Source organism: Amblyomma maculatum, chromosome 4 (genome assembly GCF_055883805.1).
Source record: "Amblyomma maculatum isolate TAMU_Amacu chromosome 4, ASM5588380v1, whole genome shotgun sequence".
In the NCBI taxonomy this organism is placed as follows: Eukaryota; Metazoa; Arthropoda; class Arachnida; order Ixodida; family Ixodidae; genus Amblyomma; species Amblyomma maculatum.
The window spans coordinates 162,419,732-162,444,453 of record NC_139347.1 but is presented as its reverse complement, the minus strand read 5'-3'; the positions used below and the strand labels follow the sequence as shown (position 1 = coordinate 162,444,453).

The following is a 24,722-nucleotide window of genomic DNA, read 5'->3' as shown; positions in this document are numbered from 1 at the left end:
TTTAAAAGGCCAGGTAGCCAAATACACTCGACATATTCAATCAGAGGAAAGCCTCATTTGCATTATTTTCCCGTCGTTGGCTGATAGGATGTGTAGAAATAGCATGGCGTTATGGTGTAGTATGAAACAACCGGATTCAGAAGTTGTGCCCTGTGAAAGAGATCCATTCTTGCGTACTGTGTGCCAATTAAGGCTCGGAAATGCACTGCCGGACTTTGCTGTCTCGATCGAAAGTGTATCGGGACGCATTTTCGGTTATTTTAGAGAAGTTGTCGCTAGTGTGCGATTCCTGTCTGTCCGATTTTCTTATGAATATTTATCTTGTGTTAGCAAGAAGAAGCTGTACAAGGATTTGTGTGACTTAGTTCTTCCCATACCAATGTACAGGGCCTTATACAGTGGAGGACCAGGACACGACGTACTTAAGCGGGTGGAGGCGATGCAGGTGCCGTCAAATGCAAAAACATTTTTCTTTAAGTTACACACGGAAACACTGCCAGTAAAGAAGTTCTTGGAAAGGGAAAAATTTATTTTTATCTTGGGGTTCGCATTATTTAATTTGTAAACAGCCAGAAACTATAGACCACGTTTTCCTACATTGTTTGAAAGGGGTATGCTTTTGGGATATTTTACACAGGACTTTAAAAAAGGAATTTCCATTAGACTCGCAAGGTATTAGGTACTTGCCAGTAGAGAATGAGGATGGGGTGCCATTTGACCTTATTATGCTAATGGCCCTCCAATGTATTTGGCGCTCGAGAATGGCAGGATACCATTGCGATCCTGACGCACGGCCAGCACGGATCTATTTTCGGGAAAGCACGAATAGATATATTGAAATTCAGAAACTTGCTCCTGAAGCTCCCGCGTGGCTCGGAAGATTGGAGCCATTAGTGACTCTAAGAGAATTTTAGCATGACGACGCCACAACCCACCTGGCTGATTGTTGTATTAATGCATGCTCATTGTGCCCTGTAAGTGGTTTTGTGTATTGTGCCGAAGTCAGGCAATAAAAAAAAAGCCGGGGTGGTGCAGTGGTAAGACGCCCGACTACTGTCCGGAGTTCCCGGGTTCGGACCCGACCACGGCGGCTGCGTTTCGATGGAGGTCAAACGAAGTGGCGTCCGTGTACTGTGCGATGTCAGCGCACGTTAAAGTTCCCCAGTTGGTCGAAATTACTCCGTAGCCCTCCACTACGGCTCCCCTTTCTCTCTTTCCACTTTCACTCCCACCTTCATCCCTTCCCTTACGACACGGTTCAGGTGTCCACATAGCAAGTGTGACAAATACTGCGCCTTTCCCTTCCTGTGAACCAATTATTATTATATGCCCTGCGTATTCCTTTCATGGTACAGCTTACCTTTGTCATGGCATATGTGCCATCTCCGGGAAAATTCCCTCTCGTGGCTTTTGGCCCTCTCAAGTTTACGCCCGGCCCCTGCGACGTCTTGACGGACGGTGAAGGTGAGCCTGCTTCCTAGAAGATGTAGAACATGTACATTTTTTTTCTCTTGTGAAGCCCAGCTAGCACACTATCAAGAATGCAGGCTACTTCTACTCACAACATCTCAGAAATATATTAATGAGGAATTTATTTATTCTAAGAGAGTATTTGGGATTGTTACAGCTGTTGCAGTTGTGAAGGCACTGGGCACACGTGATGTTGTACCGCTGATTTGTGATTGTAGCTGCGTGCGTAGAAATATTGCTATTCGTCATCTCTGCAAACGCCAGTGTGACTGAAATTATATGCGCGGTAATGAACACTGAGTTATAATGTGTAATGTTCAAGTACTCTAATTAGGCCTTGAACAACTATCAGAAGGACAACTTGAGGAAAAAGATGTATGGAGGGAATGAAATTCGACTAAATCTAGTGCAAATTTCGACTTCCTTTAGCTTCCTGTCTTCTGAGCCTGGCCTAACTGTGCACTCCGCATTCTCAATAGCAAAAGATGACTATGTGTCCACCATCATTTGCGACTCGATTTTGTGTTGACATATTTTGAGACGGCATACACAGATTTACATTTCAGCGTCCCCAAAAGCAGTACCTCCATGAGCTTTGGCGGAGGCTACTTCATGACGCCGTTTGCTAAACTTGTGCGTTCGTTGCACAATCCGTCGTAGGTCGCAAAGTCTTCTGCGATACAGCCGACAAACCTTTTTTGGAAGTTAGTTTACCTTCTTATATGGCGCAAAAGTATGGATCTCAGTGCAGGAGGAAGAATTTCCTCATATAGCAATTACTCCCTTCATTATTCATCCACTATGTGCTCTCTAGCAAGTTCAAAAATCGTTCTGCGAGAAGTCCTGATTACTACTGATTGAAGCACATTAAACGCCTCAACACGCTTAAATGTGTGTCGTTCTGATTTCCGTAGGGTACTGCGATTTTGAGTTCGGCACATGTACCTGGACGGCAGAGAAGGGCTGGCTGTGGCAACAAAAACCAAAAGCCTCTGCGTCCGTAGATGGGCTGTCGGGACCAGTCAACTCAGGTGAACCAGAGATAATTTGATTTCTAACCGCGAGGAGCATGAGTGGGTTTATTTTCACCTTGACACAGTCCGTGAATTTGTGGCAAGAAAAACTAGAATATCCTCTTTATGTGCAATATTGTGTTACTTGAATTTCTGCCTTGAAGCGAGAGGCGAATATGGACAGAATAATCGCGAGAGAGACATTTCAATATGAGAAGTTTTTAGTGTTCTTTTTCGTTACTAAATGACTACTATTCTTGTATTGCTCGTATTTTATTTCCTCGTTCGCCAAAACTTTACCTCGGGTCATCATCATCATCATCAGCCTGATTATACCCACTGCAGGGCGAAGGCCTCTCCCATATTTCTCCACTTAACCCGGCTCTGTGCTAGCTGCATCCACTTGACCCCTGCGAACTTTTTAATCTCATCCGCCCACCTAACGTTCTGCCGCCCCCTGATACGCTTTCCTTCCCTTGGAATCCAGTTTGTTACCCTCAGCGACCATCGGTTATCCTCTCTTCGCACTACATGTCCTGCCCATGCCCATTTCTTCTTCTTAATTTCCACTAGAATGTCGTTAACTTGAGTTATTTCTTTGACCCACTCTGCACGCTTTCTATCTCTTAATGTTACCCCTACCATTTTTCCTTCCATAGCCATCTGGGTTGTCCTCAAGTTAAGTAGAACTCTCTTGGTTAGCCTCCACGTTTCAGCCCCATAGGTGAGTACAGGCAAGATGCAACTGTTGTATACTTTCCTCTTGAGCGATACCGGTAAGCTGCTAGTCATAATCTGCGAGTGCTTGCCAAATGCGCTCCATCCCAATCTTATTCTTCTTATTTCCTTTTCATGGTCCGGATCTGCGGTTAATACCTGTCCTAAGTAGACATCTTCGCCTACTACTTCCAGTATTTCGCTACCTAATGTAAACTGCTGTTCCTTCCCGAGGCTGTTGAACACTACCTTAGTCTTCTGCATATTGATTTTCAAGCCTACCTTTCCAATTTTCTGTCTAGGTCATCAATCATTATTTGCAGTTCATCCCCCGATTTGCTTAGCAAGGCAATGTCATCAGCAAATTGCAGATTACTGAGGTATTCTCCATCTACCCTTATACCTAACTGCTCCCATTCCAAGTCTCTGAATACTTCCTCTAAACAAGCTGTGAATAGTACTGGGGAGATTGTGTCTCCTTGCCTAACACCTTTCTTAATGGGAATTTTGTTGCTTTCTTTATGTAGAACTATGGTTGCTGTGCAGCCACTATATATATCTTCCAGCACTTTCACGTACGCCTCGTCTACCCCCTGATTTCGCAATGCCTGCATCACCGCCGAGGTTTCAACTGAGTCAAATGCTTTTTCGTAATCAATGAATGCTATGTATAAGGGCTGGTTAAATTCCGAGCATTTTTCTATCACCTCATTGATGGTATGGATATGATCGATAGTAGAGTACCGTTTCCGAAACCCTGCTTGATCCTTTGCTTGATTGCAGTCTAAGGTTGTCCTGATTCTATTAGCGATTACCTTAGTAAATACCTTATACGTAACAGACAGTAAGCTGATTGGTCTGTAATTTTTAAGGTCCTTAGAGTCCCCTTTCTTGTGAATGAGGATAATGTTTGCATTCTTCCATGCTTTCGGTATCGTCGATGACACCAGGCACTGCGTATACAGGGTGGCCAGTTTTTCTAGCACGATATCCCCCCCGTCTTTTAGCAAATCTGTAGTTATCTGATCCTCTCCAGCTGATTTCCCCCTTTTCATAGTTTCTAGTGCTTTCTTGACCTCGTCCTTCGTCACTGGTGGAACGTCTGACTGTTTTTCCCTGCCGCCAATCTCATTGCGGTCCTGACTACTTTGGCTACTGTAGAGATCTGTATAGAACCCCTCGGCTACTTTGACTATCTTGTCCATATTAGTGATGACGTTGCCCGCCTTGTCCCTTATCGCATACATCTGGTTTTTGCCTATGCCCAATTTCTTCTTTACCGCTTTAAGGCTTCCCCGTTCTTTACAGCATGCTCCTCGATTCATATTCGACAAATAAATATAGGGGGTTAACATTTCCCCGACGTCAACGAAACGTGTAACATCGAAATGTGTAAAATACGCAAGAGTGCGTGTGCAGATATTCACTGCTTTTATAGGTCATCAGTGAGGCCGAAACCAGAATTTATGCACCTGCTATCATTACAGGTCTCTATGCCACACTCTGTTTAACAGTTAGTGCTGATAAAAAGTTTTGGACATGAAGTGGAATTGTCCCTACGGGCCGCATAAGCTACACGATGCCCCCCCCCCCCTTTTTTTTAATGAGGCGTCCAACAAAAACATTTATCTAGATCATAACCTCCTAAACGATGGCGCCTCGTGGACCCTATCTGCACCCCTTAAATTTGCACGTCTGCAACGCAAAAGACAATAGCGCATGTTGTCGGAATAAAATGGCAGTAGTTGTACTGGAATTCAGTTGTCCCTGTAAAACACACTGTGTAGAGAATTATGCGGTCTTTCAAAACTGTGTCCATGAAAGTTTTTTTTTCTGCGCCCTTCCGGGACGTTGTATTCGTTATTCCATGTATAAATAAATGAAACAATAAAATACCTAATAATACAACCTGCTTTTGGTGGTGCCACTGGCTCTGGGAGAGGATCTACATAAGCCACACGTGCAACTGCAGTATCTATACACTGGTTTAAAAAGCCAAATTTCACTATCCAGATTTGAGAGGTATATGTTTCGTCATTTAACCTTCCGTCCACAATAATGTAAAATGCTATGAACATGTCGAGAATGGCTCAATGGTCAATATAAGCTAGAACGGCCTACTCTGGCTCAAAGAAAGACGGCGAAATTTGAAGAGAACACAAAGGCACATCCGTGCTGCGTCGAACGCGGGTTCCATGCTGATGAGCAGTTTGAGAAACCGGGTTTAATCCTCGTAGCGATGGGTGCACTTTGATAAAGGTGAAATACAAGGCGTCGTGTAATGTGCCAAGGCACTACCTCGTGCAGCAACCCGAAATGATCAATCCTACTGTAGTCGGCCACTACGGCCTCCCACAGAGCCGACATTGTTTCTGAAGTTAAACGCAATATATATTTCTAGCTACTCGGCTTGAAGACTGCTGCTTGTCGGTAATAAAAGCAGCGAGTGCATTTTGCTTCAGTTCAGTTCAGTCGTTCAGTCGTGTCCGACTCTTCGTGACCCTATGGACCATGTCACGCCACGCTTTCCGGTCTCTCACTATCTTCCTAACATCACATAACTTCATCTGCAGTGCCTCGAGGATGCCATCTAACCATCGCGTTCGCTGCCTACCCCTTCTCCGGCAACCCTCAACCTTTCCCAACATCAAATCTTTCTCCAGCGACTCCTCTCTTCTCATCAGATGACCGAAGTAGCTGAGCTTTAACTTTAGAATTTGACCCTCCAATGAGCAGTCAGGGTTTATGGTCGACAATATCGACTGATTCGATCTTCTGGCAGTCCAAGGAACTCTCAAGAGTCTTCGCCAGCACCACAATTACAGAACTACAAAAACATTTGAAAAAGTATATCGAGTTAAACTTTAATGCTATCAGAAATATCAATTGAGGAATTTAGGTATGTATGCGCCGTGTTAGTCTGGGAAAACGTGCTGTTCGGCTCAGCGCTACAGCACTCTTCTGCAGAAGTCCGTTGTTTCTGTGAAGCGCCGTAAAATACAATGAAATCGACACGCGCTTAATTGTGTAATTTCCTCCTACACTTTTGGATGTTTTCTTAAGATGCAAACTGCTCATGACTGTGGTGTATATTGGAAAATATTTCCCTCAAAACAGATTGCTACCCGCCACCTGTTCGGAATGTGAACCGCAAATTTTGTTTTGCAAAAGTTTAAATCCCCGCTCAATAATTACAACAATAAATAAATCATCCCCGCATAACTCCTTGCGAAGGCATGTCCGTGCGCATACGATGGTAATTGCAATGTATTTGCAAATGATGAATTCTACGTTGCAGTTCAATTTAATGCAAAGTTCTGAAATTTTGTGAGTGGTTAATACTCCTGGCACTATTAGAAAAATAATGCAGTAGAAATTTGTCACCAGGGATATTGTAAACAGAAAAACTTCTCATATGGTTCCCTCTGTTTTAGGGAATGTTAGTCTTCTTTGTACGCTCTATTAGAGTCATCAGCATAGCATCACACTAAGCAATTCACTGGCATTGACTAGCAGAAAGACTCGCCGCATAGTGAGTTCGGAGAATTGACTTTACTTGGGGCGGTATACGTAAACAGACAGATTTCCAATAAAAACTGCATATTGCCAGGATACTTGGTTCGGTATATTATAAAAGAAAGCAGCGCAAATACCTGGACAAAGAGATAGAACAGAAAAGAAATGAGGCAACCGACGTACAAAAGGAGACAAATTCAATCGCTGTAAGAGCCTCTTCTGTGTCTTTTTTCAAGTAATCGCGCTAGCTACTTTTACACAAAGCTTTCCTATGCGGCGAGAATATAGGATCGGTCCCATTTTTAGTGGATAGTCCGGAGCAGCCCCGGATTTATGTTGCCAGAGTTTATGTGCATCACAGTCAGTGGCAAAATGGCTGGGCCGCACTATGCTGTTTGTAATATGTATTCTCAAGACAGGATGACATAGCGAATCAGGTCGCGTCTCTTTCCTTAAGGCAGCTCACACCAGCATGTGTGCATCTGTGTCGACTTGGACGATGCTAACCTAGCAACTTCACTTCACTTGCCAGTGCAGCCCGGGTCACCTCAGTGATATTTATGAAGCCTCTATCACTACACGGAGTGCGCGCAGGGCTGAAAAGTGTGGAAGAATGAAAAATCAAGATGAGTTCAAACCTACAAATAAAAACGAGTACCAAACGACGTGAGCGAATTCAAAAAAGGTTTCTGCAACCCTTGTTTTCCTACAGTCCGCGCTAGCTTTCCTACACATTTGCCAATTCTACTTACGAATTGTCTTCTCAAATACTGACACACATTAAGTAGTAAAACACTCTTCCTCTACAGTGCCTTAAACTCGGAAGCAAACCGATGGCACGTCCGCTTCAGCTAGCGCTGGCAGCTGGAGAGTGTCACTAGCGGAGGGGGGGGGGGGGGGGGGGCACTATGTTTGGTTGATCTAGCAGTGAATAAGCCGGAATTTGGTTACACGTTCGAGACATTAAAATTAATCCATAATATAACGGGCAGGTAGGTACGTGCTGCTGGTTAGTCTTGGCCGATGACAATCGATCGAAGAGAGCCCTATGCAACACGCTTGGATGACACGGGGAATAGAACAGTAGAGCTCATGCTGAAACACGGCCTGGTCTTCTTTTGACGTCGACGATAGCCAATGCAATGTTCTATCTAAGCCTACCGAGGCCTCACTGGTCAGTGAAATGTAGTGCAGCTGTCGCAGCCGTTGCAGCGCAGCACACATCGGAAGATACAAACCAATGTTGTTTGACTTTTTCTTTCTTAAAGCCACGAAAACTTTCCGCTCCTGTATACAAGCATACAGGTTCACCTGATGAACTTTGTTACCTATTAATAAATTTGTCAGACCTTTGGTCGCCTGGGTTCTAGAGCCATGGATAGACAGAACTCACCTGCGGAAGGCGCGCATCCGCAATGGGCTCGAATCATTCCGATATAAAACATGGCGAGCGTATGGCTAGGTAGCCTCAAGGAAATGTTTTCGCGCGTTGTCATTGCAGTTTACGTTATGACAGCTACGCAAGGTTCTACTCCACTTGCTGGCTCTGAGTTGACGAGCCCGGAGTGGCATGGACGAAGTGAGCCAAGGTGCCTGGAGTTCTGGTACTGGTCTACAGGAAAAAGAGGTTCTAAGCTGCAGGTCAGTGAGCCTAGGAATAGGATACAATCTACTCGTAACTGCTTTTTTTTTTTTTGCTGATGGAAATTTATTACTGTTCGTAACGCGGGTATGCACAAGCAGCGCGGAAATGAAGAAAAAAAACTTGAGGAAAATATTTCTAGTTTCGAGGCGGTTTCATTTAGGCGCTTTAAGAATTTCAAACCCGCAGCAGATTGCGTCGAGTTGCTTTACGGCTTCCAGGGTAGCATAGAAAGTGTACATTATCAAAGAAAAAGATGAAGATCGAGAAATGCTCCTAACTATTCACGTAACTTTAGCAGATGCTAATAATAGGGATTATCATGGCTAGAACAACAAAGGTAGCCTATTTTAAAACCTCGAGGAACGTTCCACAGTATGCGCATCAAGCATGATGTCTTTTTGACCATTACATTATTGAATGAAAAAATAAAATTATTTCCTTTGACTGCGTGCCTTTGCACTGAAAACTATGTATTTAAATCAAGAATACCAACTAGCCCAACAACTGACTCTACAGAAGTACACACACGAATTAGTGACCCCAATCTTACTTGGTGGCATATCTGCGGTGGCGCCTTGTATTAGCGCTGGCGCTGGTGTTATGCTTATTTTTTTCTTTTTGGGTTCTCTAAAAGAATATAGAAGGCTCTGCTACGGCACGTCACATGCCCGTCTGGCGGCTCTCGTGCCTTGATAGTATTATGTATTCGATTCGTCATTCTGTCGAGAGGACTTATGCTGTTTCTACTAAGGGGGTGTGGAACTCTAAAAAATTACTCTTTTTATCCCTAAGCTGCAAAACTCCAGCAAAAACAGCCACTAATCTTCAGGTGGCCGGCCGTTCGTGTCACTCTGTAAACACTCACTATTTTTCGCTTCAAACAAGTATTCTCTTCCAGATTCCGAATCAGCAGCTGAATGCACCAATGTTACAGCTCGCGAACATTCAAGTGATAGGTGGAATGGATACAGGAAAGTATTCATGTTCTTCTTAAAAGTGTGCCTCTTGAATAACCTAAGCAGCAACGTCGATATTTTAGTGGCTTGATAAGCATTTGTCTTTCAAAACAAATCAAAGCCATCTCATTTCAGCATTCGCATGAATAGGTGGGAAGAGCAACTTGCTGGCTGCGAGTTGCGCAAGCCTTTTAGTTGTCCAAAAAAGTGAAAAGACGACTTTTCCAAAGGCCTAATAAACATTGTTCGAACAATAGCAATCTTGAAAAGTTTCTTTCGGTTTAATATTAAAATAAACAGCTTCTCCTAAGTTCATTCGAGGCTCGCTTTTAGAAGAAACGCTTTTCTAACGGCGTATTGATTGCTGGTAAGAAGCCAGTGAATAATCTAATGGAATTCTTCTATTAGTGAAGACATTTTTAAAAATCTGCAGTGTTCTGGTGCCGTAGGGCTTCCTCGAAGCTACAAAACATTTACAGACATAAATTTTTCTCTGTATATGGGTATATATGGAAAGTTATGCCGCGACAGTAAACACACCTCTATTGTTTAGCAGAACTGATGGAAGTAACATATATGAATCGCCTACTTACCAGTCTAGTTGACTTCGCTTTGCAGGAGACTTGAATCAGTAAAATTAACTATTCATTTCTTTGCCAGTTTCACCCACAAGTTTTCTGAAGCAAATTTATTTTTGAACGAAACAATATGATTACTGATAGGTGGTCTGACCAAACGGTGAGCACAGTGCTGGAAGCTGGCTTACCTGCCCCGAATGATTCTCGCATCGCATTTTGTAGTTTGATTTTTGACAGAGTTCACCACTTTTGTCACAAGTTGAAGTTCTGGCAAGTGAAGTTTTGTCAGAAGCTTGGCCTAAAAAGGTCCCGAATCTTATTTTATAGTTAACGTTTTTAACACTGTTCATTATTTCTATCACAGGTAGAAGTACTGGCTAACGGAAGAAGTGAAGTTGTGTGGAAAAAACCCTCTTATCCGGGGCCTGAATGGATGCTGGCGCGAACACAAATAGTTCAAGAGAAGAACTTCAAAGTGAGTTCCGCCGAACAATCGTTGTGGTAAAATTCTTCGCTGCTGTGATAATATAGACTACCTTTAGAACTCTTGCAAAAAATGCGTTTTTGCCTGTGCCTACTTTGGCTACACGAGACTGAGCGCTACAAAAGCCCAATTTTTTATCACCTCTTGCGAGACTGTGGGATGCGTACATTAATAAGAGGAACAAAACAAGGTGCCCTGGTCCGGCCAATGTTGGGGCGTCGAGGCTGTCCTCCCTTAGACAGCGGTGGTGTGCGTGGCCAGGTACCTTAAAATCATGCGGGAGGAACGGGGTATAGTTTCTACCTCCCAGAAGATTCCCATCACATAGCGTGAGATGCTCATTAGGAGCCTAGCTAAGAAGTGGAAAAAGGATGGGGCTAAAGGATTAAAAACGTGTAAAAAACAGCCGGCCAAAGTCTAAAAAGACGTACTTCAGTTTAGGACTCAGCAGTTCTAAATAGATGCCGTTTTTCTGGAGATCTGCAAGCTATGGCTATCCTGTAATCACCGGCTTGTCAACTGTTCATACATGGCCGTCCGCTAGGTCTATCTCTTTGACTAGAGCAGTATTTAATGCATCCTCGCTGCTCATTATAGGCAAGTATAATGGGATATCTCTAAAAGTGCCCTCTAATCGCTAATAACATTGCTTAATTTCTGAGATACAATGTTAATGAAAATTATCGCAGACGGTTCTGAATTACTACTGCAGCTTTTTAACGGGGAACAGGCTGGCTACTGCGCTCTCTGAAAACAATTAAAACGGGCGGAACAGACAGAGTTAATTTAATTTTATGGGCTCTAAATAAATTTATTTCATTAGAATCTCATCTTATGTAATAATTATAGCCCGTTTCTTTCTTTCTCAGGTGGTGTTTCGTGCGAAATTTGTGAAGAATCCCAATCTTTCTGTCAGCCTGGACGACATCGTTTTACGGCATGAGCCTTGCGTACATTCTGCGGAATGTCGTTTCACAGACGACCTCTGCGGCTACGTGAACAAATTCCAAGGAGACTTTCGATGGCTGGTCGGATCGGGCCGACTTGAGACATCTCACATGCAACCAGATTGGCCGATCTCACAGGGTATGCCAGTCACTGTCTTTTTTTCTAATGAATTGTACGACATTCTCACTGGAGTTACACTTTTAGCTAGCGGCAATATCTTCTCCAAACAATACGAATTAGTGGCGACCTCAAATGATGCACAGAGGGATCTTTTGTCGGTGTAACACCTGGTGAAGTGTGTAGCTGTTCGAGACAACACATACTGCAAATTTGCCACAGTGAGGCGCCTAAGCGACATGACTGAAAAAATAGAAGGGAAACGGCAGCAGGAGGACGCCAAATTTTCGCTTCTGATAACAGCGACTACGAAGGAGCGCCTAGGAACCGGAGTAGGAACATTCATACGGCTAGTACTGATCGCTTAAATGACACATTTTCATGAAGCTAAGCAGAATATTTGTTAGTGTGTATTGCACGTTCAAAGCGTGCTAACACAGAAACAAGGCCTGAAATGCAACACACAATAGCGTAATAGCAGCTTCCTGTGTACTGTGCTATTCACGCTTCTGTATATGTCTTCATTTTTATTGTAACACCTTTTTGTAACATTCCATAAGTGAACACATATACGAACGCTTTTCCTGTTTGTATTCGCTCCGGTAATGCTAATACACAAAGGAAATGTTTAGCAGGCGTTTAGTCCGCTAAAGTAATTGATGCGATCATGCGATTCAGAGGCATCTCGCGGGTTTGTCGAGAAAGCTTTAGAATACCTATAAAACCTTCCCTGCGTTTTTATATACATGTCGCTTTTCCATTAGTCCATGATAGTCTTGCTCGCATATATGTGCCAGCCACCAATCATTATAAATGTATGGCTGTCCTTCTTTAGCAGATTTGTACAGACATGAGCAAAAGCGGTATACAGCGCTTAGCCAATGGCGGGGATTAGGACAACTGCACTGAAAAGCCATCTAGTAATAGTTATTTGCGAGCGACACAATCCTGGCTGTGCCTCCTTTTATTGACATGTATGTGTCATTGACGTTATCCCTGGCACTATCTTTAGATCGCGTTTCAAAACAGTTTTTCCGACCTCCATCATCAGCTAGGTTTTGGCTTCTGGGCTTGTTAAAAGTTTTGAGCCGTATATTATGACTTCTTTAACAATCATAAAAGTACTGGTCATTGAAGAGAGTAGGACGAAAAATCTTCTTGCCTTTAGCACGTCTCTAACCTAGGAATGCTTTACGAGCCACATAGTATGAATCAGAAGTAGACCCCCTGGACTCTAAACTTGCGAGAAAGGCTGTACAGTCGTGAGCAAAAGTGGTATGCAACACTCAGCCAGTGGCGGAGCTCTAGAAAACTGCACCCCGATTTTATCTAGCAACAGCTATCTAAGATCGAGACAGTAACACCAGTGCCCCATTTTATCCACATACATGTGCCGATGTCGCAGTCCGTTAAGCTGTTGCTATGTGGCACTTCTATGCAGTTTTCTCGGGCTCTGTCACTGGCTGAATGTTGTATACCACTTTTGCTCATGACTGTACATTAACCACTGTACATCGCTCATAAGGCGCTGAAAAGGTGATATAAAACCTTCGTCCCCGTCTCACGTACGCGGCTTACGTCTTGTTATACCTCCCTTAGATTCGCGCAGACAGCCCCCGAAAGCACTGTTTCCGGTGTATCTATAATTGCTTCCGATAAAGGGTTCCGCTGAAGGATACGTTTTGGAAAAAAACGAGTTGTATGGTTCCGTCGTGCATTTATAGTCACGTTCTTTTTGGTCATGGCCAATTCGTTCGGATACATATTGTGGTTCGAAAATATATGTCTCGTGTGGAATGCCAACATAGTGCCAGCTCTACCTTAGTTCTGCGGTATTGTAATAATTCCCAAGCTGAGAACCTTTCAGCTATTGCTGCATTGAAGTCACGACTTCTGAATGTATTCCCAAGTTCATACGGAGCCTCCAATGATTGTACTTTCTCATGTTTTTATTTACCAGTTACTGCAAGCGGAAACTAAACCGCGAGCTCATATTCCACCATACTGAGCACGCGTTTCTTGTATAGTTATCCGGTGACTTGCGGAAAGGAATGCTCATTTCGATAAAGGACCCCTATTGTTTCGGAACCCTTTCCAGCTGCATATTCTATAGCGATGTTAGCAGAGGGATAACGTGACGTAGACGTCTGAATACTTGTTCTCTGGGACTGTTTTAAGGCATTTATTAATTATAGTATATGTGAGTGCTAGATTTATATGCTTACTCGTAAACGTTACTCATATGGTGTTATCAAGGTTGAGTTTTGTTTTTGCTTTTCGCACCAGCCATGGATCGTTTCAAGGTCCTCTTGAGGTACATTGTGGACAGTATTACATTATATAAGTTTGCGCAGGCTGGAATCAGATGCCCAGTTGTTGAGAACCTCCGAGGCGTTGAAACAGCTCTATTAAGTCTGAAAAATAAGTCATTTCATCATTCTATAGTGAAAAAATAACGGTCCTGAAATCCGACCCTCGGGGACGCCTGACATCACCTCACGTTGACCAGATTCAACTGAAGGCACAATTACACACCGTCTCAAACGCAGATTCTCTACAGCCCAGGTATGCACAGTGTTATGGAAGTATAGTTTTTGTATTAGCAAATCAAGTGGAACTCCGTCGAGAACAGTTCAAAAATCTAAAAAAAATTGCAGTTTACAGTTCTGGTGTTATCTAAATCTGTGGCATTGCCATGGCCGAATTCGTTCAGCTGAGTGACGAACGCAATTCTTGCCAGAATCCATGCTCATAGGCATGTATCAAAATTTGAGCATGATCTTTATGATACCTAAGTGCAAAATATTGTAAGCACTGTGAGTGAACGCCATCTTTATCTGTACATGTTCATCATCTTCGGTCTTCTGATCCTGAGTGAGTGAGACGAAGTGTGAATGACGTGTGTCTAGTTGATAGCTGCTGCTTTGGCTGACTTTGCAAGAGAAAGGTGAACCTGCAGGTGCTTCTTCCTGTCTCACAATATGTTCACTAAGTAATGCTGCAAAGGTGGTTAGTCGGTTTTTCATATTATTGCGCGTTACCAAAACAATTGCACAAATAGTAAGAAACACGTGTCTTACTTTTTGTGCATTTGTTTTTTTTTGGTACATATATAGGCTGAGCAGGAAAACAAATAAAGAACTGAAAGTTCGTGCTCGTTATCTGTAACGGGGCTCTATCATTCGATCTCCATTTTCTGTTATATACAGCGCGCTAGTAAATTGACATGTTCTATAAGTTTGCAGGCAACGAAGAAAAGTGAAATAGGACGATAGTTTGATCGTTTATTTTCAAGGCCAGATTTATATATGAGAACCACTGAATCGATCTTCCGATTATAAAGAAGAGATCGAACTAGTAGCCAATAATTTTTCAAAAATAAGATAGAAAGTATAGAACGTGAGCGTTACCGAAGAGATCGATTTGGCAAACCATCGGGGCGGGAGCTCTAGCAGCGCTCAACCTATTCAGTAGTATGGCTATGCCTTTCAAGTTAAACAAAAGTTTAACTGAATGACGCTGGAAGCGCGACAGGCGTGACTGCACTACCACTTGTTTTCACTTGGTTGGAAAATAATAAGGCCAAATATTTCCTGAAACACTGAGCATTCTAACCAGCAAAACTTGTTTTAATTTTAGTGTCCAGAAGCTGTAAATAGATACGTTATCGTTCTGTTGTTGCTATGCACTTGCACTATTCTTTCGAATTCTGACAGGCTCTATTCTGAAGGGAATAAAAGAACGTTTTCTTCGCCTGTTTCAGTGCCAATTTTAGCTCCTTTGTAAGTAGTTAACGTTTATTAAAACCGTTTGTGAATTGACTCTCTCTGCTTTATTTTAGCAACGCTTTTGTTCAGGAATAGATGCAGCTACTTCTTGCTGAGCTGAATTGTTTTCCCTATCTTCTTGAAAATGAGTATCTTTTCGCAATTTAGGGCATTCCTTAGCTAGCTTCATGGGCACACGAGTGCGCCGACTCGACAGCCACTGTCTTGCACGAGACATGCTGGTGTGCACTGCCGCATTGACGACAGGATAGATCTTAAAGAAATGGCGCGTACATATCCAGGTCGCCGAAAAAACACCCGGACTGGATGCCTCACGTAGCCGAATTTAACGCTGGTTGGGAGAGATTTAGTTGTAAAAAATGCACTTGAAGCAGCCAAATCAATTACTGTCGACCATCACCGCGGTAGATTTTATCAGCATTTTGAGATCGTTGTCCGTTACCTCAGGGTCGACATCTGTAATTACACGTGCGGTATTTTTTTTTTTTTATGCGCAAGAAAGGAACGGGCCTAGCACAGCAGTTCCTTTCAGTCTGTCCGCTGTTGCCTTGCACATCACATAACCGGTCAGGACGTTCTTCCACGGAGTGATTCTGATCGCTTCCACTTCACTCGGAGCCAGTTGATCAAAAACTTGGGTCACCGTTGCCTGGTTATGGCTTTCATATTGGCCGTCGGTCTTGTCGGTACGAAGATAACAGAAAATGTCTCTATTTGTCAACGTTATTTTAGAGCGCAGCTATTTGGCGCCTGCTCCTGCGTTTCGCGTCGTCATCGCCGTTGTCCCTCGTAACCAGCTCTGCAGCCGTGGCAGCGCGCGCTTCTACCATCACCGTTCGCCGCTGCTTATACCTCTCCCCCCCTCCCCTGCCTCCGTGTTCTAGTCTGTGTTCTCGGGTTGCTGCGCGCGCTCCTGCCGCTACCGTTCGCGACTGCGTGTAACCTCCCCCCCCCTCTTCCTGCGTGGCGGCGACGGTCTTCTGCGGATGCCAAAGCGTCGGCTCGGCATCAGCGGATCCCGGTGCGTGCATCCCAAGCCGAAATGCAGATCCACGTTGACTTGGCCCGCCAGCGGCGTCAGCGGCATCAATCAGTCGCTGCTATCCCGAGACCTCTCGATAACTTAAATGAGTCATGACAGCTAACAAATGAACATAAATGGATTACTGCATTTCACTCCACACATGTTAAATGATAAATCTTCGACATTTGAGCTCATTGAGTGCAGTAGACAGTTTTAAAACGAATTTTGTAGTCATCATCATCATCAGCCTGACTATACCCGTTACAGGACGAAGGCCTCTCCCATATTTCTCCAATTAACCCTGTTCTGTGCTAGCTGCATCAACTTGACCCCTGTGAACTTCTTAACCTCATCCGCCCACCTAACTTTCTGCCACCCCCCGCTACGCTTTCCTTCTCTTGATATCCAGTTTGTTACCATGAGCGACCATCGGTTATCCTCTCTTCGCCCTACATGTCCTGCCCATGCCCATTATTTCTTCTTAATTTACACTAGAATGTCGGTAAGTTGAGTTATTTCGCTGACCCACACTGCACGCTTCCTATCTCTTAATGTTACCCCTACCATTTTTCGTTCCATAGCCCTCTGGGTTGTCCTTAACTTAAGTAGAACTCTCTTGGTTAGCCCCCACGTTTCAGCCCATAGGTGAGTGCAGGTAATTTTGTAGTATTAATAGCGAAATCAGCTTCCTGTACTAGCAATCATTGGCCGCTGACGTCACAACGAGATATCATCTCCGTGCCGTCTGCTATCCGCGGTGTCGCCTGCACTCTTGCATACACGCTGTGGACGCTGGTGACTGAGTGTTTTTTTTTTTTTGCAACAAAAATATTTTATTCACAAATTATTTTTCTTTGAAAAGCCTTCACTATGTGGCTTTAGTTACCCTCGGACTTGTTTTGAGCTTCATCTATAGATTGTCAGGGAGGCCGAAATCGATGGGCTCATGCTGTATTACTTAAGCATACTATAAGAAGCACGTTATGCAAGTTAGCTTCTTAAGCAACAAGCTTCCTAAAGTAAATTGAAACGCACACGAAACACGGTCCACAAAGAAGAGCAGACAGAAGGACAGGCGCTGTTCTTGTGTTTGCCTCTTCTTTGGGGACCGTGTTTCTTTGCGCTTCAATTTACCTTAGGAATAATGCACCAACTAGCCCCAACCAAAATTTTAGTTAAGCAACAAGCGCTCCCGCATATATAACTGCACATGTCCAACGTTTCCTACCGCCGAGTGCGCGGCGAAAAGGGGATGGGTTAGCGTTGTGTTGCTGATTGCTGAGCTAATGCCTGTCGATCGTCTGCTCGAAAACCTGAGAGGAAATCCCAAACAAGCTCACGTGACGCGAGAGCATACCTTGCGACATTGGGGAGTTTTAGAATAGGGGGACTCTATCGGTTACTAGCAGGCCGCGAGTGCGCATGCGCAGAGCCCAAGCGTGCCTTGGGTTTGTGGGTCAGCGGACGATGGTCACCCTATCTCGGCGAAATAGCGTGGACCCTGATAGGGTCGGGAAAGATGGCGGCGTCCGGCCAAGCGGCGGCCGCTCGCCTCAGCACACATTCGTCGTTACCGCTCCATGGTGTCAGGCGTTCACGGCAAATGAAAGGCCAACGAAGCTTTTGCTATGTCTCATGATGCCCGCACCACCAAATTTAAGCGATAAAACGCCCCATATTGGCTGGTTGCTTCCGGAGTTAACGAGCTGCTAGGCTTAGCGAGTTCTCATCGTTTGGTTGCCATGCATGGGAACCAGGTGCCGGAAAGCGTGGAAGGTTCATATGAGGTTTCCCGGCTCAGCCTCGATTGGTTAAGTTTGGCCGATTTCGTCTTGTCTGAAGAAAACAGATTATATAACTGGTATATTTAAGATAGTTTTGTACAATGACAGCAATTACTGTTTAATAAAATAGCGTTGTTGGTTTTTATATATTTGAATGCTTTTCACAGTTTACCCTCAGGGCGCTGCAATCGACGAACGCAAGCCCTGCTCCGCTGCGTCGGGAAAACCCCTATTTTAAACCTGGCCGTTAGGCTCGAACGTTGCGTCGCGGCACGCTATATTCTTGGGGGCCCCAAGCCTTGGTTTCCCCTATCCTAAAACTCCATATTAGAGTAGCAGAGGAAACGTTTGTACGAAGTGGTACCTCTAGACTTACTGTTATATGCGCGTGTTATTCAACCTTAATTATTTTCGGTTGGTAAAGCATTTTTGCAAAACTGTGTTCAGTATGGCCATGGCTAGCGCACGAAAGCATGTGCTGCCGCCGCCGCCGCCGCTTCCGTCCCGTGATCGCAAAACCCAACGTGATCCGAATGCATTTCCGTCTCTGACTGGCCTCCCCCGCAGCCGCGCGCTCGGCTACGACCGACTGCCGGACCCCTACTTGCGTTTTTCTAGTGCTCGTCCAACAATTTACTTGTGAGTGCTTCAACGCAAACATGCACCATTTAGTGTTTATTGTGCTTTCCCTAAACCCCCGCGCGCCGATTCGCGGATTACGACTGCGCGAGCCCCTGCCCTAGCCTGTGTGTTTACATAAATTTTCTAATGACTAGATGTATACCTCTCGTTCACACGGCATGAAATACAAGCTGAGCTAGCGATACCAAACGCTTTTCGCAAAGGTTGAACCTTTACTTGTTTACAAATTGCAACCGCGCTGCAAGAAGCGCCGTGGATGCTACAATTTCCGTACCTGCGCCGGAACCCGCGGCGCAGGCAGGGGAAGGCGTGACCCGGTCTTGCCTGCTGCACTCGTACGACAGGGTCACATCGACGCTTGCCGATCAATGTGCGCGTACTTTCTGATGTAAGTAGTCGTCGATTTAGGGTCACTACTAGCAGAGTTACACTCTATGGCCATATGCAACTGATAAACCTTGCGAATGCGCGCTCCGTGTTTGCCGAAATTCTAGGCCAGAATCCCGCATACTCGAGCTGGGCCTACTCGTGGCAGAACGGGCCGGCTAAGGTCATTACTGATCAGAAGAGGGTACATATAAAGTATATCTGCTTGTGTAATGCGACAGATCATTGTGTCGATAAGCTAACGAACCTAACCATGCAGTCCACGGACAGTGACCGTGCGCCTAACGTTGAAGAAAACCTGCCCTACTCTATATCGCTTTCGTGCGGTAACGTCTTCATGAATCACTTCTGCATGGGGGACGATCATTTATCGATCGACCACAAAAAAAACAAACAACGAGATGTGTCCTTTGATATTACAGCCTGCATTGAAGACGACGCTCCGCCGCGTATTCTCTTCTAACATCCCACAAGCATTTCAAAATGGCGGTCGGTCTTGGTTGGAGGAGCTTCTCGATTCCGATTTCTATCACGTTTTTTTTTTTTTCTCGAATATGTGCCGTGCGCTAGGCACTGAAACTTCGTGAGTAGAATCACGAACCTCTCAAGATACTTTGTTGGGCGAGTTGGTACTCATTCATTATGATTATAAACAGCGCGAACACGAAGACAAAGGACAAAGGCAGCGCTTGTACAGTGGCTTTCTTGTATCTTGTCCTTTGTCTTCGTGTTCGCGCTGTTTATATTCATCACGAACCTGTATATTATTCACAGATGTATAAAACGGCAACATGTCGAACGACCCTGTCATCGCGTTTTTAATTGCTATTTTCGCTCCTCCTATAATGCCACCCCTGTGCGGCGGTAATCAGAGCGCCGGATCGGTGGCGGCGGATCTGGATATGGGCACGGCCCGATCCGAAACCTACATCTGCCGTCTTTTGCCACTGCAACTTGCCTCTTTAAAACTTGTCTGTAATTGTACATATATGTCTTGCTCGAATTCTTTGCCTCAGTCTATTGAAAAGCTGAAATAGCTGGTAAGTTGCGCTCAAATTTCGCATTAGTAAATAACGTATACGCCAGCAATTTTTTTTTGTAACACACTCATTGCTATTGTTCTGCGCAGCTTCCTTTTCAGCCACCACTACAACTCAGGTAAAGTAATCCGCCGAGTTTTGACGCTCGACGTCCGCAGAGTTCAAATAACCAACTTCCTTTGCCGCAGCGTGCTCAACTGCTGCGGGTGGGCGCACGGGTAAAAATCATTTCGGTAGTGCTCCTCTCGTACTTGAAAATGGCAATCTATTTCTGACATCTCAGCCTTTCAAATTGTATATCAGTAACCAGATTAGAAGCAGTGAAGAAAAGAAAACGAAATTTCAGGTTCTCTCTGATATCGGTGACGACAATTATTCCTTGTGATTTCTGATAACAGATAAAACAAAGAAGAACATAAATCAGTGAAATTGTTTACCGTCATAAATAGCCCCAGAGGTTACACCATTTTTTTCTGAAATCTCTGCAAGTTTGTGCACACGGATACGTTGCTATGAAAAGGAACTGCGCGTTTGTACCTGCATTGCTAAGATCTGCACGTTCGGCAGATTATCGCGCATGTCCTTGAGCACATTAACCGCTGACTCTAAAAATACTGGCTGAGTAGGTTGAGGAAAACAGAGAAACAGAGCCACTGCCTTAGGTGTGTTCCTACATGTATAATCATCTTTGCGCCATTTTAAGCAACACGTTCTAAATTGCTAGCTGTTCTGCTGGCAAAACTTCATAGTTCTTTTATTCGCAATACGCAGGCAGCCCATCTTCGTTCGCCTACCTCGATCTAACCACGGGGAAAGCGAACAACGGTACCAAGAGGGAATCTCAAAGCAGCAAGACGGTGGGGCTGCTGAGTCCTCTGTTCCATGTTACCGACAATAAAACCACCATTTCGTTTGAATACTTCAGGAATGGACCAGGTGAGTCGAAGCATCTTTAATAAGCCATTCGTTCAGGACGAGGCTTAATTACATTTATTTATTTATTCAAAATACCTTACAGGGACCAGAAGGGCATTCAGTAAGGGGGGCGAAATTGCGAAGTACAATAGGAACAGTACAACGCGCAGTACAAGGCAGAGTAAAAACGATTAAGATTATACAGGGTAAATATAATGACAAGACATACATCACCGCGAGCAACAGTTTAGTAAAGGGTACATAACAAGTGGAAAGTTTGCATCGCTTGTGTTCACTACAGATCTAAAGAATAAGCAGAAGGCATAACAAAAAATCAAATGGATGAAACAGTACAAGAAATCAAACCATAATATATTAGTAACGATGAGAAAAAGAACTTATACGACAGTAAATACTATAAAATGACAGAAACTTAATGCGGAAAATGTTTGTGCAGCTGGTCATCGAATGATCTGTGATTACAGATGGATGCGATACTGTCGGGAAGATCGTTCCAAAGAACAATGCCACGTGGAAGGGCAGATGAATTGAAGGCTTGGGTTCTACCGTGTATGCGTTTAATACTGCACTGGCTATGTAGGCGGTGGGAAATGCGTGTAGGTTCTTTGATGGGCAAGGGAGATAGCCTGGTGCTGTGACGATTTTTGCGAAGTAAGCATAAAAGAGCGATGGAGTGACGAATTTCTAAAGATTCCAGGGAGGTATCGTGTTTGATAGTAGTTTACTGAAATGAGGACTGAACTTTGAAGTGATAAAACGAGCGGCTCTAATTTGCACAGATTCAAGCAAGTTGATTAGGTACTTTTGATATGGGGGCCACGTAGGTGAAGAAACTTCTAAATGAGGACGCCCAATTGCCAAGTAAGCCACTTTGCTCACATTATTACGGCATTTCGCAAGTTCCGGCAGAGGTACCCAAGTCATCTTGAAGCTTTGGCACAAATGGATTGCATATGTGGGGTCCATGAAAGATTATTCGTGAGGTGAATATCTAAATACTTATAAGATGATGCCCGATACACTAGAGTATCGTCAATGGTGTACGAGAAATTAGAATTAGTACGCTTGTGAGTGAAAGTGATAACCATGCATTTAGTTGAGCATCATTTGCCATTTATTACACCAATTCTAAATGAGGTTCAGGTCAGTTTGGAGAGCAAGGTGATCATCTATAGAATTAATTGAGCGGTAAATGATGCAGTCTTCAGCAAAGAGCCGTGTGGAAGAAGATATGTCAATGGGCAGGTCGTTGTTGTATATTAGAAACAATAAAGGGCCAAGAACACTACCTTGAGGTACACCAGATGTTACATCACATAGTGGGGAGGTGAAACTATTAACTGTAGTGAACTGCTGGCGAAAGGAAAGGAAGTTACGAAGCCATGACAGTGTTAAAGAATCTATGCACAGAGAAGACAATTTTGAGAACAAACCGGAAAGAGCAACGCGGTCGAAGGCTTTAGCAAAATCTAAAAAGATACAGTCAGTTTGTAAGTTAGCGTCCATGTTGAAATGCAAATCAGTTGTGAATTCTAGTAGTTGAGTGTCACAAGAAATACCTTTCCGGAAGCCATGATAATTAGGAAAAAAGAAAGAATTTAGTTCCAGGTTGCAGCAAATGTGAGAAGCGATAACGTGCTCGAGTAGTTTACAGCAAATGCACGTTAGTGAAATGGGGTGGTAGTTTTCCGGTGAATTTCTATTTCCACTTTTGAACACTGGAACGATCTTAGCAATTTTCCAATCAGTAGGAAGCAAACCGAATGATAAAGATTGCTGATAGATGAGGCAAAGAATTTCGCTGGAGATCGATATAGTGTTTTTTTTTATATTTTAGAATTAATGTTGTCAACACCAGCAGTTGAAGACACCTTAAGATTTGCAGTGAGATGAGCGATTCCTTCAGCAGTAACGGTAACAGGGGCATTATATTGATAATCATGATCGGGAACAATGGGTGTGTTGGAATGATCTTCCCTTGTGAACACTGATGCAAAATATTTGTTAAATGCTTGGGGACTTTAATCTCCGAAAGCGGTACGTGATTATCGTTACATAATGGAAATTGGTTGGTAGTACTGTCAGAAGATATCACACGCCAAAACTTTTTAGGGTTGGATTTTAGGAGGGCGGGTAGGTCACGGGAAAAATATTTCTTATTTGAGGCCCGAAGGGCCGAGCATTAAGATTTCAGACAATCGCTGTACTTTTTCCAAGCCTCCGGTGTAGATACCAATTTAGCCTTTCTGTACAAATGCTTTTTTTGTTTCGATAACGACGAAGAGATCTACTGAACCATGGATTTGTTTTATCATTTGAGATAGAAACCAAGGGAACATATTTGCAAACTAGATTAAACATCATATTCTTATAAAGCACCCAGTTCTGTTCGATAGACCTTTCCGCAAATGAGGACAAGAAAGTTTGAACAAAAAAAATCGTTAAGTGCAATATTCATATCATTATAATTGGCTCTTTTGTAATCGCGAATTTTCCTAGATGCAAGACCTTGAAATCCTAATGAGACATTAAGTTGTAGATGAATGAGCTTATGACCACTAAAACCGTCTAGTAGTATGACTTCGTTAACTGTTTGAGGCGCATTGCAGAAGGCTAAATCTAAAATGTTTGAACCGCGAGTGGGTTGAATAATCACCTGAAAGAAATTAAAGTCTAACATAGTGTTGATAAGCTCTGTTGAGGCGTGGCACGATGATGAGAAAAGTGATCTATCTGCGGAAAGCTGAAGTCACCAACCAGCTAAATGAGTTTAGCTGGGCATTTATGAACAGCTGAAGTAATTAGTCTGCCAACCAAGATTCGTATAACTCGTGCTATGATCTGTCCAGTTGTGATGTATGGATGCGAGAGTTGGACTGTGAAAAAGGCTGACCGCCGAAGAATTGACGCGTTTGAATTGTGGTGCTGGCGAAGACTCTTGAGAGTTCCTTGGACTGCGAGAAGATCAAATCAGTCGATATTGTCGACCATAAACCCTGACTGCTCATTGGAGGGTCAAATTCTAAAGTTAAAGCTCAGCTACTTTGGTCATCTGATGAGAAGAGAGGAGTCGCTGGAGAAAGATTTGATGTTGGGAAAGGTTGAGGGTCGCCGGAGAAGGGGTAGGCAGCGAACGCGATGGTTAGATGGCATCCTCGAGGCACTGCAGATGAAGTTATGTGATGCTAAGAAGATAGTGAGAGACCGGAAAGCGTGGCGTGACATGGTCCATAGGGTCACGAAGAGTCGGACACGACTGAACGCCTGAACTGAACTGACTGAAGTAATACTGCTATCGAGTTCAGTAATTAATGAATGGTCGGAATTTGGCGGACGGTAGCAGACACCAACCAGTACCTTCACCGATGCTAATGCACAAGCAGCCCAGACTATTTTGAGCGAAGAGCCGATATTAATGCGGAACGAATGCAATGCTTTTTTGGTGGCGATAAGTACACCACCACCTCTTTTACCGGAGCGATCACAGCGATATTTGCTATATAGTGAACTTTACTGGGGAAAATTTAATTATCCGCGACGTCTAACCAAGTTTTGGTTAGTGCAGCAATGTCATTATCGGTATCATCTAAATATGAGCCCACCACTTCACGCTTAGACAGCAGGCTTCGGATATTAGCAAACGATATTGATAACCGTGGACTGGAGCAACATGAACT

General features: G+C 43.9%; 1 protein-coding gene across 1 annotated transcript in view; it reads left to right on the top strand.

Annotated features, from left to right (window-relative positions):
- The first annotated feature begins 1,367 nt into the window (after nt 1-1,367).
- The window catches only part of LOC146193385 (MAM and LDL-receptor class A domain-containing protein 1-like), a 131,061-nt gene continuing 107,706 nt past the window's right edge, over nt 1,368-24,722 (top strand). The window contains exons 1-6 of the mRNA XM_084600535.1: nt 1,368-1,464; nt 2,385-2,501; nt 8,218-8,357; nt 10,260-10,370; nt 11,249-11,465; nt 20,881-21,045. Of these exons, the coding sequence (XP_084456661.1) occupies nt 1,368-1,464; nt 2,385-2,501; nt 8,218-8,357; nt 10,260-10,370; nt 11,249-11,465; nt 20,881-21,045 (847 nt within the window). The remainder of the gene's footprint in view (nt 1,465-2,384; nt 2,502-8,217; nt 8,358-10,259; nt 10,371-11,248; nt 11,466-20,880; nt 21,046-24,722) is intronic.